This window comes from Lepidothrix coronata, unplaced genomic scaffold, assembly GCF_001604755.1.
Source record: "Lepidothrix coronata isolate B3197 unplaced genomic scaffold, Lepidothrix_coronata-1.0 Scaffold42, whole genome shotgun sequence".
In the NCBI taxonomy this organism is placed as follows: Eukaryota; Metazoa; Chordata; class Aves; order Passeriformes; family Pipridae; genus Lepidothrix; species Lepidothrix coronata.
Window position 1 is genome coordinate 4009155 of NW_016690222.1, and position 20599 is coordinate 4029753.

At 39.9% G+C, this 20599-nt stretch overlaps 1 protein-coding gene across 4 annotated transcripts in view; it reads left to right on the top strand.

Moving 5' to 3' along the window:
* Positions 1 to 20599, top strand: part of UTRN (utrophin) — a 368451-nt gene that overhangs the window by 13457 nt on the left and 334395 nt on the right. For 3 of the 4 annotated variants that reach the window (XM_017813716.1, XM_017813719.1, XM_017813717.1), the window contains exon 1: positions 20404 to 20516. The exons of the other annotated variant lie outside the window; for it this stretch is intronic. In XM_017813716.1, the coding sequence (XP_017669205.1) occupies positions 20423 to 20516 (94 nt within the window). In that variant the 5' untranslated portion in view covers positions 20404 to 20422. Of the gene's footprint in view, positions 1 to 20403; positions 20517 to 20599 lie in introns of those variants that run through there. 4 annotated transcript variants of the gene reach the window in all.

The following is a 20599-nucleotide window of genomic DNA, read 5'->3' on the forward strand; positions in this document are numbered from 1 at the left end:
ATTGGCAACCATCTGGCCACCACCCCTAGCAATGGTTGCAAGGATGTAGTGTTATGATAAACAGCCATTGTGTTGCAAGGGGTGCTGGCCTGTACAGGGACAGTTCTGATATAGTTTTTCTTAACAAAAACCCATTTCAGGAAAAAGAGTGATTTCATTGCTGTGGTTATTTAACTGAGAGGAGATAATGGTCATGATACTAATGTCAGTGTCCAAGTCCAAATAATTGAAATGCTTAGAAAGGAGGAGAGCTTAGGGCTATATATAGAGAGGAAAGAAGTCACCACACAGATAATGATGGACCCTTTTGCCAAGAGATTAAAACTATGTTAGCCTGGAGGAAATATGAGGAATATGTTTGGAGAGCTGTTTCCTTGGTTTACCTAGTGTAAAAGTGGGTGCTGAGCTGTGATGCAGGATATGTGCAGTACAGAGTGTGGTAGCTGAGGCTTGATGGTGCTCTGGCATCTGGCGTTGAGGTGGCAAGTGTGCTCACAGAATCATTGTGCAGGTTATCCTGGTCAAATGTCTCCCACCTTTATGATTGATGCATTGGATTCATTCATATGCTGTAGTTCCATCATGAAGTGAATGATGTGGCATGTTGTGGTTGGCATAGTTGAGGTCTTTTTCGAGATTACTTCCTGGGTGAGGTTGCTGTCCTTGGGGCTCCTGAATTCCCACAGGAATCGTATGCTATGTACAATGTGTCAGTAAGTGCAGCTCTGCCCTGTAGAGGTATGCGAGTATGATACTTCTGCTCCAGGGCACTTTCACGTTGCAGGAACTCTTGCATCCTGCAGCTACTTTAATGTTTCTCTTACTTGTCAATCACTGGTTCACTTGATGCTACACCTAAATTAGAGGTTACTGGGTTGGGTCACGGATCACTCTAGCATGCAATGCCCACTTCTGAGGCAGATAAATTTTCTTCAGTAGTAGTTGGAGTAGAAGAGGAAGAGGAACACATAATACTTGGTGGATCTCATAGTTTGTGGCTTTATATTTAGAGAACGTATTTGTTGTGTTCTGGGCAAAATATCACTTGTGATGTAGAGGTCTCTTTGCCTGTGAACTGTGCAGGGTGCCTTTTATACTGAGAACCGGTGTGAAATCAGTGAAGGGCCCCAGAAGCCCTGACCTGTTTTAAGTGTGTCAAATTTGATTTTTACTCTGTCTCTTTGCAATACAATGTTGAAGAGGTTTGGGCTGCTATATTCATCCTTAAAAGATTCAGTGACCTTAGTGTAGTTGATTAAATTTAGTTCCAGGATTAAGTCTGTGGTTGACAGTGAAGTTCTCTCTGAACTAGACCAGAACTGTTGAATGGTCTTTGGAGGAGATGTAATACACTGCAAAACTTGCCACTGCAGCTGTTTAGGAAAAATTAGTTAATGTTATCTAATGTACTCGCATGGAGGTTCTAGTGTGATTTGACCAGGAAAAAAAATGAAATCTCTAAATTGGCTGCTGATTGTTGCCTTTGAAGTCCTGATGCATCCTTTCCTCCACAGTGCTTCCCTGCTGCTGTTGGTCAGGAGGAGCTGGGATCAAGCAGAAACCATTAATCAGGTGGTGAAAATGGACTAGTTCTATATAATGTTCAGATAAATTGACTGAAAAATGAAGACTGCTTAAAAATGTTTTACTGACTTATTTATTTTCAATTATAGTTCTCACCAGCTTTTGTTATTTTGACCCTGAGTCTCTGGCTTTAACTTATATTTGTCCCCATATAATAAAATTAATGAAAATGTAATGTTCAGTTGAACTCCATTTTGCTGCCTGGGGAAAGAAAGTGGGGTTAAAGAACATGAGTTCTCCTGATACACTGCACTGTTGAAAGATGGTAACGCACCACAGTGATCATATGAAACAAAGATTTGTGGCCTAGAAAAGTGCAACCCGATTATGAAAGTATTCTGGATAATTTGTGTGGGTATGGGAAGAAGGAGAGAAATTGTGAAATGAATTGGAACTTTAGACTTGTTTCTTCCAGTTGGAAAAGTCTGTTTTCTTATGGATTTGGGTCCTTATGCTCACTAATCTGACAATTTTTTCCCTTCATACCACAATGCACATAATTGTTTTTCTTCTAGTGATGGAGGGAAGAAGGCATAAGATATTATGTCTACCTGGTATTCTCATTTATAATAATGTTCCTTTCATACTGTTCCAGCACTCAAAAAGAACCTTAACCTGCTATCCTATTAAAAACCTTGTGCTGCCAGAAAAATGTAAAGAGATTCTAGACATTTGAAACTCAACTCTCATCTACAATACAGTGGAAAAAAGGAAATGATACATTCTTGGCACTCCCAAATTCAGCAGAGCCAAAAGGTTATCAGCTGACAGAGTAGTTGAATTGTAATTATGATAACTAATGTTACTGGAAGTCTTTAAAAAGCAATTGAATTAATTATGTTTGATCTTGGTGAGAATCTGTGGCTGTGGGTCAGATTTTGATCTGAATCTCTTATCTGGGAAGCAGTGGGGTGTAAGTGGTGGGGAAAGTAATGTGTGTCAATTGTGTGAGATTCGCCTTTTTAACTGCTTTGTATCTGTATTGTGCCGTATTTAACAGAGGCTATGTTTTTTCCTTTCTTTTTATTCCTCTCCTTTTTGGATGAATAAATTGAACTCTTACCATCTGGAATCTGCAAAGTATCATAAAAGCCTTTCTGGAAAGTCTGACAAATTGTAAAATCTAATATCTGTGAGAATTGGTGTATGAATTGCCCCTTTTGTGTAAGGTGGGTATAGTTAAAAGTCTTATAAAACCTATTTTGCAGACAGTTATTTTGAGACCTAAATATTGAATTATTGCAAAAAAATAGAAACTAAAGTGAATTCCTGGTTAAATTACTATTTTTTAGCTAATATATCCCTCAACTATCTTAATCAAGGGGGACAATATACAGTTTTTATTATGTATCTGGAATTCCTTTCTCAATAGTCTTCAGACATTCCCCCCCCCCCCCCAGTCCTGCAGGACTTGGAATGGTGAAAGCAGAGCTGAGGAATGGGTGGGTCAGTTTGATCGTGTCTTCCAGAGTTATCCAGCTTGTTACAAATAATGTTCTGCTGTTTATTTAAATATCTGTGGCATAAATAGATAACCTGTTGCTCTACCCTTCAAGTGCAAAAGTAGTGCCCTGCACTTTGTGAAAAGTAAGAGCAAGCTGGTTTCATTATATCTCAATAATGGAGGGTGGTGTATTAATACAAGGTGAGAGGATTTCTTTGCTAGAACCTTACTAAAAACTGATTCAATAATTGTAATTTTTTTTTTAGTAAGTAGAACTAGTTAAATAAGTCCTCTCAGCTTTACATAATTTTTAAAGTCCTATTTCAAATATCCTTCTGTAGAATAAACAACTAAATTAAATATGAGTAACCACATATTTAATTTTGAAGATATATTTTAAATTCTTGTTCAAGTAAGAATATATATATGCAAGAGAGGCTAATTTGAAAATTGCATCCTCAAGGAAAATATACTTATCTAATGTAAAGCTAAGTGAAATAATGGTCCAAAAAATCACCTTGGCCTTGAGTTCTTTGGTTTTTGATCTCTAAAATGAGAAAATTAGCCTCTTAAAAAGGGATGAATAATGTGAGCAAAACAGAATCTGATCTTATTCCCTCCCCATCCTGACCTTCTTGCTTACTTCTGCCTTTAAACTCTTTGTATTTAGTGTAAAGCAAGCCGGTTGGTTCCCAAACTTATTTTAGCTCTGAGCTGATGATGTACGTATCTGGTCATCAGCTGCAGAAAATATGTTTGGGTATCTTTAGCCTTGTTTAGCTTCTCTTCTTAGCTGAGATGGTATTTCGGTGTTTTTGTCAATATCTGAGGGATGTATGAAATATGGGGTGGTCACCTTTCTATCCGCCCCCTTGCCGCAATTCATATAGAAACTCATCCTGAAATGATTTTTTCAGGTCTGGTTTTTGGATTATTGGGAAAAAACATGGAAGCAAGGGAATCAAAGGGAGCTTTATGCTTCATCTACAAAGAAAATTTTGGGGTTCCTGCTTTTCTCTAGACAGGTAAATATCAAGGAATAAAAGTGTCTTGGAGTGACCAAGATTGCTTGCTTTTTTTGTTGGGACTTTTTTTTCCTGTCTTAGTGGAGCTTTGTTGCCTGACCTTGGTTTTCCATCCCAGGGCAGAGCATTAGTGCAGTGAACTAAGCATGAATGTGGCTGTGTAGCTACAGAGGAGTATATTCCCTTCTGGCAGTTATTCAAGAGTATCTCTGAATATTTATATGATGAATTAGCACCATAGTGTAGAGGAGGTTTGGCAGAAAATCTTTCAGGATCTTGCAAGTTGCTGCATGCAAAGTTAGTGGTTTCTTTGCAAAAACACATATTAAAAAAAACCCCAAAAGGCACATAAAATGTGCTGAGTAAGGATGTTTAGAGAGGGATCTGGCAATGTGTGATTTTTGCAAAGGCATCTTGTTATGGATTGTCATTTATTCAATCAAATCTTTATTTTAAAAACTGCTTATACAGGGGGAAAGCTTTGTACCTTCTCTACTGGATATCTAAGTTTTACTGAAATTCAAGTAGTTGTATTTTGTAGACCTTTTTAAAGGTTTTTCATAAATTGCAAGTTGAACTCAGCTTTGATAAATCTATTGGTCTGTTCTGAGTTGTTACTGGCATTAATATGCTGTAGAGGGAAAGATTCTCATTGTCCAGTGGAGGTGAAATTCTTAATTTCATGGAGAGATTGAAGAGTGCTTGCTCCTTTTCCTGAACTTTTCCAAGCTGACTTCTCTTAGAGTGGCCTTGTTCTCCTGTGGCAACCTGCCTGGTTAGAGGGGGAGCTTGTGTTGGAGATAAGAAATAATTCTCTTTGAAGAAGTTTGACAAATTTAGAAGAGCAATGAAGATCCTAAAAGTCACAACAACAGGGCCGATTTAGAAATGAATTGATTCAGAGCAGCCATGGTGTTACCAGAGAGAATTCTTCAATTGGGTTAGGGCAGAGTAATTCCAGTTTATCACCCACCTCAGCTCCTCCATGCAGGAGTCACACCTGACCCACTGTACCCACTGCAGGATGTGTTGCAGGTAACTCATGGGCACAGCAGTGCGCTCCAGGAAATGGCAGCTGTGCTACATAAGGTTGAGGGAGAAATTACTCAAGTGGATCTGTTCAGGTGGGAAGGTAAGGTTAAACTTAACCATCTGTAGGCAATTAAAATTCATGACAGAAGGTCAGGATATTACTCTCTGCCAGTCAATTCTTTATTAACTACACCTATGCAAATATAATGTAGTCTGTTAAAATTTAACCCCAAGACATGACTTCTTGCAAGCTTTCTAGCACATGAGAATCAGTGTTGATGCATAAAAATGGGGAATAAGTGGAAATGCTGAAATGCCTTAGACATCTCTTTCAACTTGGTATAAAAGCACAGTGGCTGAAAAAAAGGCAATTTCTGCACATATGCAGTATTTAGTAAGCAGTTTTGTCTAACATGAATTGGGTGATGGAACTGGCTGATAGAAATGGTGTGCTTGTACTGTGTTTAAATACCTACTAATGAATTTGGATCCCCTTTATTATTTAAGAATTCCCTTGATTTCTTGTGTGCCTAAGTCTAATCTAAGTACTGTATTTCAGCATACCTAGGTGTGGTTGGTTTTTTTTTTCTTTTTTTTTTTTTAAGGGACAGTGGTTTTTAGGATGCATGGCCAGTTGAAATTTGAAGTGCTAAAGACCTCTGTTATAGTTTTGGGTCACCATATCATAATGGTAGCTATCAATTTTTAAGGATTTTTTTTTTTCTTCTCAGATGAGGCCTGTTTATATGGCAGAATAGAGTTGTTTTTTTTTTCCCCCTTTGCTCTTAATCAGGAGGGAAAACTGTAAAATTGGTGTCATCTTTGCTGTTCTTCAGGTCTACTGATTGTCACAGACTTCGGGCTTGATAGATGTGTGTAACATTTGGGTTATCCATAACTTAGATCTGTGCTTTTTTCAGGGGAAATATCAAGAACATCCACCAAGGTCAGCCTTGATCTTTAGTGCTAAAGCCTAGTCTTCTTTGGGAAAACACACAAATAATAAAAGAAAACAAACAAAAAAACTTACCCTGACCTCCTTGTCCTTTCCGTTTTCTGACTGCAGATGTGGACTGTCTTCAAAATTGAAGGAAGGTAGATCTTTCAAAGATTAGTATGTTCCAATAACTCTTTTTTTGTTTTAACTAGTAGCTGGGTCAGTAGGTATCATCTGTGACCAATTTGAGAGAAAAGCAACAGGATTTCTGCTGGCAAAAAAGGCTCAAATAAAATACTGAATACTAAATACGTTAGTTGGGGATAAGCAAGGTGATGGGACATACCCATTGAAGTTATTGTAAGGGTTGGGAAATGGAAATGAGAGAGTTCCAAAGGGAAAAAAACTCCCTGTTTCTGAAAAAAGTGTTTCATGAGTTTCAGCCCTCAGGGAATGACATATTTTAAAACCGGCTCCTGTTCCTACCCTTCTCCCTCATAAAGTGAACGTTAAAGTAAACAGAAATGTAATTACGCTCCTCTAGCTTGGATGTTTCTTCCTGATGTACAAAAACTCAGCCACAAGGTAACGCTGTGGTTTTTAAGTGATGGAACAAGTTGCAATAGAGTTGAGTTTTTGTCATCTTTGTTGTGTATACTTAGATGAGAGAAGGAGGTATATGTAGATGTATATGCCTGTGCACACGTATGTATACATAGACCTGTGTCTATTTTCCCCTTTGGGGACTTCCGTTTGGAAATGGTGATATTCCTGAGAAATTATGCAGCCCTTTCAAGTTGAAAATAACTATACAGCAGTGTGTGGATCTGGGCTAGTTAGAAGCGTGTCTTAAATGAGGTGTTTCCATTTAGTTGCTTGGGAGGTTGGTAAATTCTTCCATCACGTGCTGGGGTGAAAATTCTTGCAATCTGTGCTGAACTACTCCACACCCCCTGAGTTGTCCCCAGCTAGCAAGGGTGGTTTAGAGGCAGCCAGCAACAAGTGTGTGTGTGTGCATGCTTGGGAGTGCATCACTGACACAACTGGGCTGCTCTTAGGGGTCGAGTTTACTTCCTTGTCACATGCATACTATGTGGAGGGCTCCTGGGCTTTGGGGATATAGAAGATGACTGTTGAGAACCTTGAATGATAAGAAGTACTAGAAACATGATCATTGCTAATTTTTTTTAAAAGTATCTGGAATTTGGTATAAGAATTGGTGTATGTTGCCCTGAAGTCTTTTGATTTTTTTGAATGGTAGTGATGATTTTAGGCAACAGTAGTTCTCTAGGTTGTGACTGGAATAATTTTCTGCAGAGTAAAAGAATGCCATGTGGACAATATGTATTCTCACATGTTCACTTATTTTTAAAAAGCAATGCCATAACTAAAGGTAAATTTGAGTCATCCAGTGAAAGGTTTATAAGGGGGGAGAGAGATTGTGGACAGAAGTGGCAGACTGAGGACATTCTTGCTGCTGAATACTAGCTTCATGTGATTAGAGACTTAATGTGGTAGATGCAGACAAAGTGCATCTCGGACAAACAACTAGAGACTTCAGATATCCAGCTTCTCTGGAAGCTGCTTCTTTCTTGCTCCCTCTCAGTCCCCAACCCACCCTCCTTTCCTGTTCAGCTCTGATATCTCAAATGAAAAGCAATCTCAAATGCTTCTCGTAACTATTCATGGATGTTGAGCAGCTGCTCCACATGTTTGGTAAGGTGAACTCCCGAGGGTTGGTCAGTTTCTCCTGTATACGCCGTGTCTGGACGTTGTCATTTGGACATTTGTATGTAGATTGTATGTCATTTGTATGTAGATTCACCATGTCCTTCCAACTCTGCTGGAGGGAAGCTGGTAATTGTTCTTGCAATTTGTTCAAGATATGCTAAGACTCCTGCTGGTCAGGGTCTGAATTTGGAACTTTGTAGCTATATTTTCCTGTCTTTCTATGTGTTTGTCATCTGCCTTGTCTGTGTACTTGCCTACTTGTGTATGCAAGTGTGAAAGTTGTCTTTTAAGAGCTTCACTGAATGAGGAGCGATAGTGGTGATTTCATGAACTTGCTGGAAAATTTTAGTTTCACTCTCAGCAAGAGGTCCCCGCCCAGCTGGGGAAGCTGTTGCGGTTCTGTGGTGGTGACTGCACTGGGCTTGTTCCTGTGAACTTGGCTTTGTTGAAATAAAAACTTAGCCTTTAGGCATCATGTGTATCGTTTCCCTGTGATTTATACTGTGTTGTGATTTCACCATCATGTGCCCAGTTTTTTAGACAAGAGATAATTGCTTGATGATTTTTTTTTTCTTAATTTCCTGCATGCATTGTTCATAAATTGTAGTCAAAGATCTGGCAATAACTTGTTAATGCAAACATGAGACACATAGTTTTTCTAGTCTGCTTAGCTTCTACTTGCATAATGGGTTTTGTATACAGACACAAGGGATGTATATGTGTGGTGATCTGTCCCTCCCCCTCCTTCATCTATCAGTTGCAGCTTTTTGCACTGTTACAATGCCAGAAAGGGAGGAGAGACTGATTATAGAGGGCTAAACTCTGTGCAGCACTTAGTTGGAAGGTACTTGGGTGCTAGAGTGATGCTGTCTAGAAGATTATTTGATTAAGGGAGTCTCGGCAATGCATGATTTTGAACCCAGGTTACATTAAAAGACACATGGCTTAATGAAAGATAATTCTAGACAACTTCTGTTCAGGTTGACTGTGCTGGAACACTTTCTACAGCATTTCTGTGAAGTTGTTGAGGGTGAGAACACTGTTTTGTACTTCCAATGTTTACCAAGCCTTTCTGCCATTAACGTGATGTGTGTTTTTTCTTCTTTTTCTAGGCTAATACAGCACTCTTTGGAGTGGAATTTAATGTCTGTTAAATTTTTTACAGATAATGAAGAAAGCCTGTTACAGCTGGCTGTGATTACAGACTACTGCCAGCATGCTGGAGTGGGAACTTGTAGGGTACTGCAAGCTGAAGCAGATAAATAATAAGGAAGTTACCATTTCATAGTAGTATTAGCCATGAAGCTTAATTATACAGTTTGACAGTTTTACCTTCATAAATAATCCTGTCTGAAGCTGTGAAACTTCTGGTGTCTACAGGAGCCCTGTATAGTTTCTGTAAGCAGTGGGCTGGGTTGGAATCACTCACCTTCTCCATTTCTGCTCCTGAACCCTACACTGTTTGGGGATTGCTGCTTCTGCTTGAACCTTCCTGTTCCCAGCAGCCACAGAACCTGACCATGCCTTTTATGCTCCCAAATCATAACAAATCTCTTGGCTCTTCTGTTCTGTTACAGAAGATGGGATTTAGGGGAGGGGAAAAACCTACAAAGAAAAGCTTTGTACTCTGCTCACGGTGTCTGTGGCTCATTCTTGGGTTTTGAGGGACGGGTGGGCTGTAGAATTCATTTTGGTCAGATGCTGTGGCTCAGAAATGAGACATAAGGAATTCCCTCCTGTCATCACTGTTGCTGTAGCATGGCTTCCCAGCAGACTTCCTGGTTTTAGTTTGGAAGTAGGCTGGTGAGACTAGTTTTCTGAAGCAGTGGAAGAAATGGCAAACCAACTATATCATTAGGAGTGCTTTTGGTGTTTTTGGGCAGAACTGGCTGTTGAGTGCGTGGGAAACTGAGTGGATGGTCATAACAGTGACTGAGAGGAGCTCTGGCTGTTCTTGCAGTAGTCACCACTGTTGTCTAGAGCTGAACAAGAATCCTTGTAATGTTCTACTTCTCTACCAATTAACTGAAATACAGACTTTGAAATGTGTTGGAGCAATTCCTCCCAATTCTTGGGGGAGGCAGCGAGGACTGGAGCAGGTCCTAGATGCTTTTCCAGGCTTGTTTGTCAGATGGAGGTAGCAAAGTTCTGTCTGAGCTGGGCTCAGCCGGAAACCTGGCATTGGGGGTAGTATGAGTCATGGTCTAGCTAGAAGCTGAAACGTGTTTATGGGGACATAAAGCATCTTACTTGTTCCTCCTTTTGTTGTGCCGGTGGGAGAAGTTCAGTGGTTGCACCTGGTCTGGACCCCAGACATGTCTTCTCTGCTGCTTCTCCATCCTAGTTGCCTGATCTTGTATGCAAGAGATGGAACAGGGGACATGCATGATTTATTTACAGTATTGGTAGGGATTTATGCTTGCTTCACTGGGATTGTACTGGAATGCAATCAACTGGTCTGTCTCACTGATTTTGACCCTCCTGTCAGAGGGTCAAAGAAATGATGAACAGCTGTATGGCTCAGGGGTAGAACAAGGCAAGGAAGATGAAGATAATTATGGTGGAATGGAAGGTACAAGATTTAGTGTGACAGCATCTGTTGATCACGTGGGAGTGAGAAGACTGAAGGAGAACTGTCTTGTGATTTGCTTTGAGAGCTGATTATCTTATTTCTTAATGGTAGTGAGGGTCTTATCGTATACAGGAGGAATAATTGAGTATTTGGAGACTAGTGAGGAGGAAGATATGTGGTGGAAAAGAGCAAGGCTGGGGGCAATTATTTGGGTGCAAAGGTAGATTTCTAAAAACCACTGGATAATGTAGCTTCTTGACTCTTTGGTCATTTGGCTGCATCTACATTAGAGCTACTTTTCAGTGAGCCAGTGTCTCACATGCACTTAGTAGCACAAGTATTCTCAAAGGTAGGTAGTAGTAGGTTACATTTTTAATCAGCATCACAAACATTTTAATTTCATCTGTATGAAGTTTTGTTTCTGAATTTTGCCACCTTTCTCCTCAACTGCCTTGCTTATCGCACAGTCTAAGCTGTAAAGGTCTTTATTGTGGGAACAACCTTTTTTGTAACATGTTTATGGAGATAATAGCTAATAGGGGTTTGTCTTTTTCTGTGGCTTACCTGAAGTACTCCTGTGATTAGAAAGTGATTTTTTTAATACAAACTTTGTTATAGGGAGTGATTTTAAAATCAATCAAACAAAAGCATCTCCAAGCAGATTAGAGAAAACAAGTAGAATTAATTTTATGGTCATGCTACAAAGTGGAAAAAACCCCAAACCAAAATAAAGCAGAAGTGGAGTTTTATAATGCTTTATTAATGAAACTGCCTCAAACCAGTCCAGTTAGAGTGAGGAAACTGTGCATAAATAATAGAAAAGCTTATATGACAGTGTAACTGTGGGAATACTACAGTTAGATATTAAATTATTGGTAATGAAGGCAGTATGATGTTTGGCTGAATATAGGTATTATAGAGAACTGCTCAAATCTAGGGCAAGCTGAAGGCAGAATAACAAAGAGCCCAGAGGACTGCATGCTTGTGCTTGAGTGAATTGCAACCGCCATATGAGCTGTTTGTATTTTGTTGTTCATCTTCTCCTTTATTTATACTGGAGTTTACCAAACTATAAAGACCTTTTAAAGTACACCTATAGACAAGTCTAATGCAACTTGCCTCAGTATTAGCTTTGTGAAGTTGAAGTGGCTCTTGCCTGGGTGTCTTGGCAGGCCTGCAGAGAGGAACAAGGTACACTTTTAGTAGCACCTTGTTGCTGCTCGAGAACGAGAAGTTAAGTAAGTAGGAGAATAGCCCTGTGAGAAAACCTATTCAGTGCTTGGTAACAGCAACAAAAGCAAGTAGTGTAGTAGGAAAGACAAGACAAAGTAAGGAACAAACTGGTAAACATGTTGTGCCATTTGGAGCACTTTGCTTTATGTGCTAGGGAGACTAGGGTTATAAAAGCTCATCTGCTGAATGGAGTCCAGGTCCCAAACACACAGAATGTGTGTCTCAATCTCAATATATTCACTTGTTTTCTAAGATACTTACATTTTATACTCATTGTAAGTGTAGTCATGATATACATATTTTTGAAATACATGAAAGCAGTGATTGTTTATTTCAACAGAGGAGGGAAGGACACGTTCAAAGGGAAAAAAGCAAATTATTAAAGGCTTCAGCTTTAAAGTGTGTTTGTGAAAGTAATATGAAATTTTATTGAACCTGTTGTAAGATTGTTGCAGTAAATATCAGATAGCTTTATAACCAATAGTACAAAATGGGGATGTGGAACAAATAGAAAAGCTCCTGTTCAGACTATGGATGAGACTGTGTGCTTGCTCGTACTTCAAGTGTAAAGTGGGATGCTTCAGTAAGGTGACCAATAACGTTATTAGTACAGTGTATACATCTGTTTTTAATCCTCAAATTACTTTAAAATCAACTCATACACATATATACTGTTGACATTAAATATTTATGTGGGAATACTGTGCTGCATGTGTTGCATCACAGTAATTGTGAAATAGGAGTTTAGTTTTGGGGCTTCTTTTTTCTGGCTTGGGAGTGTGTGATTTACCAGTCAACCTTGCACAGAAAGATTTTTTGGAACATACTGTACCTGTGACCTCTATCTCAGCCTTCACATGATTTAAGCTTTAAATCCAGCAAACACTTGGTTACGTTGGTGACAAAAGCCATTCTGGTGGAGGCAGCAGTAGCGGAGTTGGTTGTTCTACCACAGCACTCTGAGAGGTACAGATGGAGTATGAGATGGGTACTGTGTGATTGCAGGCTAACGTCTGCACAGTGTTTGCTGGATTTGCTTACAGGGTTTCTGAGAGTTTTAATATCATATCTGAGTGGGTGGTGGCATTTGAAGAATAAAAGAATGCAATCCTTCTGTCTAGTGGAGCTTTGGTAATTACTCCTCTGCACACGAGCTTAAATGACTGAGCCCAGTGTTTTCTATTTGACCTGGCAGAAGCCTGCAAAGTATACACACAGAAAGCTTGCTGAAAATTTCTTGAAAACAAGTGAGGGTGTAAACACGCAACCTTTTGCTGACTTGCAAAACTGAATCAGCTACCACCCCTCAGCTGCTTACCATTGCCTGGTCCTCTTTCCACCACATCTCTACTAACGGTGGTGGGTCTTTTCTTTCTTTAGGTAACAGTTCTGTTGTGCCATGTGCTTTGTCTCTTTTACACAGTCTTTTCCTTCCCCAGTCCCTTGATACACAGAAATGCTGTGCTAAACTGAAGAGCCCTCCCTCTGAGAGCTTTAATTCTGCTTCTGTGGCCATACGGAAGCAGGTTGATGCTGTTTGTTGCTTTGCTCTTTATTCTTATGTTTCCCATTGCTGGTTGGCAGTGCAGCGTGGTGGTTCTGTGTTGCCATAGCTGCTGCATGATGGTCCTCTGTAAACTGACCTCAGCCTCAGAGTAGTTTATTAATCAGTTATTTTGCAGGTTCCAGTAGGTTCAGTATTTAAATATTAACAAAGAATGTGGTTTTACCTCATTCTTTTTCTTGCTGTGCTAATTGGTGAGGAAGGGGAAAAAGAAGGCCATTAGTTTCAACAATAGTTTTAATGATGTACAATGTGATGTAATGACTTTTTTTTTTTAATACTTTGTAGTGTTATACCTGCCATACTAAACCATCTGAATGTTGGACTATCTACTGAAATATATTCTCTGGCCTTGTTGCAGTCTTGGTAATACTAGTAACTCAATGATTTGCAATTTGTAGCTATTAAAAGGAGACCAGTGGCTAAAGGTTGTGAATGCTGTGTAAGCTTTTAGCAGTGAGTGCAAATTTAACTATTGGGACAAATTAACAAGTGGTGTAGTAGTCTGCAGTTAAATGGAGGCTTTAAAGAGGATTGAACTGGAGTATGTTTTGTGTGATTTCTTTTTTTTTCTTTTTTTTTAATTTATTTTGGTAAAGATGTCTTCCATGAAAATAAAGGCTCATACAGTGGCAGCAGTGTTGGCAATTTTAAATGGGTTTCTGTAGTTTAGAAAATTGTAAGTTATTGTTCTGGCATCATGCAGAAGGAACAGTGCTATGCCTGCCCTCATCAAACTGGGCAGTATGTGGTCCCCAGGGGCCATGGGGCTGCTCCAGGACAATGGGCTGGGTGTATGCACCCGAGCTGTGTGCTGTGTTGCTGTGCTGAGTCCTGAATACCCAGTGCAGCTTTCTTGTACTGAGCTGAGTAGATGTAGTTTGGGTTGATGTGTGATTGTTTTGTTGTTGTTGTTGTTGTTGTTGTTGTTTGTTTTTTTTTGGTTTTTTTGACTCTGATAAGAGCACCTATTTTGGAAAGAGGGATGCTTGTCTTGGGTCTTGGTAGGAGACAGGTTTGTCCTCTGAGGAGTGGGGAGTTTAGATGGGGATGCATTTGTCTTGTCTGTGTAATTGTCCTCTCCCAATAATTGCTGTATTTATTCTTAATAGACTTGACTCCAGTCAACACAAACAAGTCAAACTTCTTGTATGTATTTCTCAAAATTTCCTAATGGACAAGAAACTGCTTATAGGAAGGCTGTTCCTGAGCTGCCTACAATCAGCTATATAACCATAGGGAACAGACTTTGTTTTATTTTTCTTAGTTTTAGGGTGCCTTGATAGTTTCTTACTGATTTTTTTTTTTTTTTTTTTTTTTTTTTTTTTTTTTTTTTTTTTTTTTAGCTTTCTGAACTAGGAAAAGACAGCCTGTTTAGTTTAGGGAGCTCTCTCCAGTCCTCTGGCTGTTCAGGGAAGGAGTGGGGAGACTTGGGGCTCCTAATGCAGGCTTTCTGCAGATCCCTCTTTGAGGTGAGCAAAACTCCCCATCCCCAGCATGGTAACTGGAAAGTCCAAAGAACTTCAGTAAGAAGTTCTTTGTAGAAGGCAGAGCAGCTCTGCACATACTCTTTGTCCTTTGTGGCTTTTTGTTGTGTAAAAGGATGAATAAAATACATTGTTGCAAACGGGAAGGGAAGTAGACTGTCTGGGTGGAAGAAATTGAATGCTACTTATAAAAAGATTAGTAATGTGTGTACTTGTGACAGCTCAGTGTCAGTATGCAAATAAATAGCTCTAAATGGTACAGCTGGAGAGTTAATTTCTTAGAGGGTGCTATCTGATCACCCATGCATTGTTACAGGGCATTAAAAGAAGAAAAGCAGACTTCTAGATGTTTGGAGCTGCAGTTATTGGTGGCGCCCTGCTAACCATGAATGCAGTCATCTCTCAGGCTTTGCCACTCTTGAAATGCACCCGTAATATATTTAACTGTGATTATCTCCCCTCCTCCTCCTCCTGTGATAGGAAATAAGGGGTTTAGCTTTCAGGATGAGGGTTGTGGTTGCAACCTTAGCTGGTAGAGGTGTCCTCAGTGAAGGCCTGAAAGCTTTGGCAAGTGGAGGGACATGTGCTTGCTCCAGAGCTGCTCTCCCAGCTTCCTCACATTCTGTCCTTCCCCTCTACCCATCTTGTGGCAAATACCAATGCACAACCCTGTGTGGTCTGCATGGGGAAAGCTGGAAGAGTTTGAAAAGAGTGTATCAGAATATACTTTATAAGAAAAAAAAAATCCCTGTGTGATTTAGAAGGAAGCTTTGACATATTTGTTCTTGGAGGTACAAACAGACATTTACAAAATGAGTGACAGGAAAGAGTACAAGTAAATTATTTTATTTACATGCTTGCCAAAACCATTGCTTCCAAAGCTTTGGATTCTGTTCTAGCATGTGAAGGGCAAAAGAATGAAATGTTTTTTAAAGGCAGTGCCTTTTTCTGCAGCAGTTCCTGATGCTGTGGAGTGTGTTGAGGACTGTGCTCTGTCCTGGGTGTAGTTGCTCACCAGTGGCTCTTAACAGCTGCTTGGCTGCCGGGTTGAACTCAGGCTTCTCAGTCTGTCCTGCTGCAGCAGGACCAGTGGTTTTGAGAACTGTAAACCACCAGGATTACTGGTCGGAGGAGCTGGAGCAGCTCAAGAGATGGTCCCTCTCTTGTGCTTGGGTTCCAGTACTGTCACTCAGGGCTCAATGCCAGGGCTCCTGCTGAAATACACGTTATACAGCAGCATACAAACACACAAGTGTTGAGCTGTGCATCTGTCACGGATTGACTGGGATTTGTTTTATAATGTTGCCCATGAATAGGCAAGCAACCTTGTTTTGGAAGGTGTGCTCAGCATTTTAAATGATAAGCAAAATACACAAGGCTCCTACTTCTCCTGTGGACCTGCTGTCACTTTTTTGGGCTGCTGGAAACAGGTGGCTCAGGATGTTTTGTAAAAAGCAGTTGCTGGTTGTGTTGTGGTTGGGTTTCATGGGTATGATTATAATGTAAACAATGCTTTTGGAAGACTGATGTGCTCCACAGGTTTTCTCAGTATTTACGTTCAAAATATTCCCTTATATCTATACAAGAGGAAAAGGGAAGCTCTAAGAGGAACTTTAAAAAGAGTGACTAAAATTATGGTGATTCTTGAAAGGTATTACAATTTATCTGAAGTTACTACTAATATTTCTTTTGCAAGAGGAGTTGGTTATTTGTGGCAGCCACAAGCCACTGTTTTTGGAAGACTGATGTGCTCAAGAACCGTGTGTCAAGTACAGCATGGCCAAGGTGCTGCATGCTGGAAGGGTTTGTGTTGCAGCTGCCTGCGTGAGCACTGGGAGAATATCTATGTTATCTGTACTGCAGTGCTCCAATAGCTGCCATACTCAAAACTCTGTTCCTCTTCCACATTAGCGAGGGCATTTACTGTGTTGCTAATTCCCTTTTCAGGAGAAAACTTTATGTTGACATGAACCTGCTGTGTGAAAGGAGGTTTCAATAGAAATGCTAAAAACTCCTTGTTATCCATCTGAAGTTGCTGGTGCTGTGGGTTTCCTGGAAGTAGAGATTAAACTCATAATCAGTTTCCATAAAAATGCAGCAGGCACTTGAAACATTACTTTATGTTCAAGTTCCTGCTGCCTTTTCACCATCCTTCTCCTTAGCATTGCCTTGAAGCTTTCTTGTTTGCTTGCTCAAACAAGTATTGTGTGGTCTAGTAATTCAAAACATGTTTGTCTAGCCAGCAAAAAAAAAAAGTCCTGTCATGTCGTTGTGGCGAATTAAAACATCCTGAACAAAATTATGGGGTGTTAATGTCCCACAGCATGAGAAATGCTTAACAAGATGCTCATTATAGCAGTGTTATAAAGGGTAGGACTAAACAGGTAGCACAGGAACCCTGCTAAAGAATGTGCTCCTCATCTAGGAAGGAGGAGGCTCTTGGCTTGTGTGTGATGGAGAAAGAAGGCAAAGGAGAGACTCCATACCTCCTTATTCTGCTCCCATAAGATGTCCTGAGGTTTGTTTTTTCCTCTGCTGTAAAAAAACAGCCTTTCTCTAATGACTTATCTGGAAGAGTGGAAGTTCAGAGCATGGTTAACCAGGGCCTACTTGGAACAAATCTGGAAGGAGGCAGGCTGTGAAAAAGAAGACCGTTTCCTCTTCTCAGATTCAAGGCATTCAAGACTCTTGGAAGGCTTCCAGAAGGCAAAGAAGAAATGGAAACCAATCTCATTCTAGATTGTCTTGCATACAGGGAATTTTTATAATTAAAGGATGTTGCCCTCTGCTCCCATTGTTATTTGCCTCTGTGAATTTTAATTTTGCTCTGAGCCCAGTACTGACTTCGTGGGTGCTGGGGCTGTGACAGAGAAGTGATCTTGAGCATTTATGAGCTCACCTTCAAATGAATGGGTACAGTTATCTGGGCGTTTGCCACTCTTTTTTTTCCTTTCCACCCCCTGCCTCTGTGCTTTTCTGTTCCCTGCTGCATGGACAGAGCTATAGCTGAGGGAGTGTTTCATGTATGAAGTATGACATTCAGACCTCCTCTTCAACAAGGACTGAATTGCCACCTAAGCTCCAGTCCTTCTGAAAACTGTTAAAGCGGACTTGTCATGTTTTGAGTGAAGCCTTGTTCTTTATGCTTTGTTATACATGGGCAAGCATAAAAAGATGTGATTTCTACTTATTGGTCATCTAGTTAGGCTTCACTTCTGTCTTCCAACCGTGGTTTCAGCTGGTCTGTTTGGCTGGTCTTTTTTATCATACATGATAAGAAGACTAGGCAGGCAGCCAGCTGCTGTTGAACTATAATAGGGCCAGTGGTATGTACAAAATTTGATTACTGCTGTCAACACCAGAGAGAATAGAAGAGAGCATGTACTCCAGTCAGAGAGCTGCTAAATAAATGGCCTATTGAATTCAATAGTAGTAGGAATAAGACCATCTTTTAATGAATGAAGTGGTTTATGGGTAGAGAGTATGCTAGTATGTTGAACTCTTATGTTTGTTTAGAAAAGCAAAAAAATCTTCTTTTGCCTTCTTCAAAGATTACTTTGCCCAGAAGTTTATATTTCTCTTTTGCTTATCAGCTTTTGTGATTAACACATGGATTTCACACGCAGTACTTCAGATTTTGGCAGAGGCCATAGCTTCACTTTTTAGAATTTTTCTTAAAATAATATTCATGCCATCCTAAAGCTAACTTCTTTGCAGGTGGGTTCTGATGTGAAGTGATATCTCCATTTAGGCAAGAGATGCACTATGTTTAACAAACAAACAACAAACCCCTCTTAATAAATATTCTCAGTGTGTATTCTTACTGAAATGCTGGATTTTCAAGGTAAAACTTGCTGTTAGGTAAAAGCAGTTTCTCTAATGTACTGCTGTAGCTGCTGATGGCAACGCAGAGCTTGAGCTGAGCTTCTCTGGAAGCTCTGGTGCATCAGTGGTTCTCTCCAGCCCCTCTTATAGCTTCACGTTTAAGTTCAAGGGACTGATGGAGTCTGAGATTGGTGTTTAACCCTTTCTTTTTTGAGAAGTGGGAAATATTGTAACAAAGTAGCTGACTCCTGAAACTTGTGCTTATTCTTTGGTCTTAGCAAATGTGGATGGGCCTTACCTTGGAGTGGCAGGGACCAAGGTGAGATGAGGTATTGGGTCAACAGGAGAGCATTCTTAGGGAATTTGGACCAGTCTCATCAAAAAGGAAAGCTTTTTTTTTTTTTTCCCCTTTTTTGAGCAAAAAAGGAAGCTCTGCTGCTGTTACTAAGACTTCTGGCATACATGCGTGGCTGTCTGCTAATTTGCATAGTTTGGTGAAGTTGGCAGCATCTTTTTATTTTGTGCTTGTGAAGTGCTTAGCACAGTAAGGTTTATATTTGTATTTACTATGGCAAAATACATCCATGTTTGTTTCTAAAATAAAAATTCTAGCTTTAAAGCTTTTATTACCTCGTTGCTCTTTTATTACATGTTGCTCTTGTTTGCGTGGTTCACAGAAATGTTTGGATACAAACGTCTAATTTAGCCCCCTGAATGTATGGTTGCCTTTATTCACGGAAACAAAACTCCCTTTGTGTGAAGTCTTTCAGCCTTCAACTTTGAGGAATTCTTAAAATTGGAAAAAACTTCCAACCCACAAAACTAAGACCAATTCCTGGCCCACAAAAATTTAAAGAAAAATCTGATCTCGGTTTCCCCCTCCTCCCCTCCCCCAAATAGTGTCTTGCGTGTGACACAGTAAACTGTTCCAACTGAGTATTAACGGACAGATAAGAGCAGTATTTAGAGCAGTTATTTGATAGCATAGTACAATAAGACAAGCAAATCAAGCAGCATCTATTTGCTTTTGAAACCAATTGTGCTGTTTAGAATTCTCCTCTCTTGTCATAGGCTTGTAGTTATGTGTTACAGTTAATCTCTTCTTGTATTACTTTGTTGTGACTATCAGAATTTGGTACAATTCAATATCCTAAAGTGTTCAATCTGGAGTTGTATGTCTTTCATAACTACAGAATCTGTAGTCTGCTTAATTTGGTTATGAAGTTGGCAGCAGTATTTTGAAGATAGAGAGACTGGATTTGTTTTCTGTGCTGGTGGTAAGCACAGTTTAAAGGCCTACTTGTAAAATAACTGATGCTATCATAGCCTTGCATTACTAACCTTATGCTTTACTTTTCTGTGCTCTGTCCTATTTGGAATTACTGCACAGTGGAAAGGGCATGCCTAATCAGGATTTGTAATTTTTGACTTGGAGTTTATTTGTAGAACTTCCTTTTTATGCTGAAATGCTGTATTTAAAATCTCTTGTGTTGTTTTGAAAGGTTGTTAGAACAGTTGTTCGGGTTTCACATTCTGTCAAATGTGTGGAAAAGGTGTTACGGTGATACTGCAAACTTGTTGCAAAGTAAAGGCTAAAAATACTTAGAATTTTTAAAATGAGCATAGTATTTGACCAGACAGGTTAATTGGAACAGAAAAGGAAAAATTGCCACCTACTTTCTGGTGAATTTAATATTCTGGTTCTCTGAAAGCTAGGGTGACCTATCAAAGCAGCATATTCATATGTTTTTAAAGAGAAAACAAATCTCAATTAGCTTGGAGTCCATTACTTGTTTACGTGCAGCCTTTTAAAAGGTTTGTTTCCTGACTGGTTTTGTCAGTCACTGTGCGGCTGAATGTGTCGAGCCCTCTGAGGAAAACCAGCGCTTCCCTCCCCTTTGAGTCCCAGCATGCAGTTCTTGAATGGGTACTAGCGTGTACTTCCTCTGCATCTTCGCTTTCCTGTTATTCAAAGAGTGAGCTTGATCATGAGTGTTCAAACAGCCAAGAAAGTTGTGTGGAAAAAGTACAAGGTTGCTGCACCTCGGGATACCAACAGGCAGACCCGTTACCCTCCGCTGGGTGAGTGCTTACCTGTGTTCTGAAGGCTGTGGTAGATGAAGAGATCCAGCAACGTGGGTCTGTTTTTATCTTCTACATGTGAT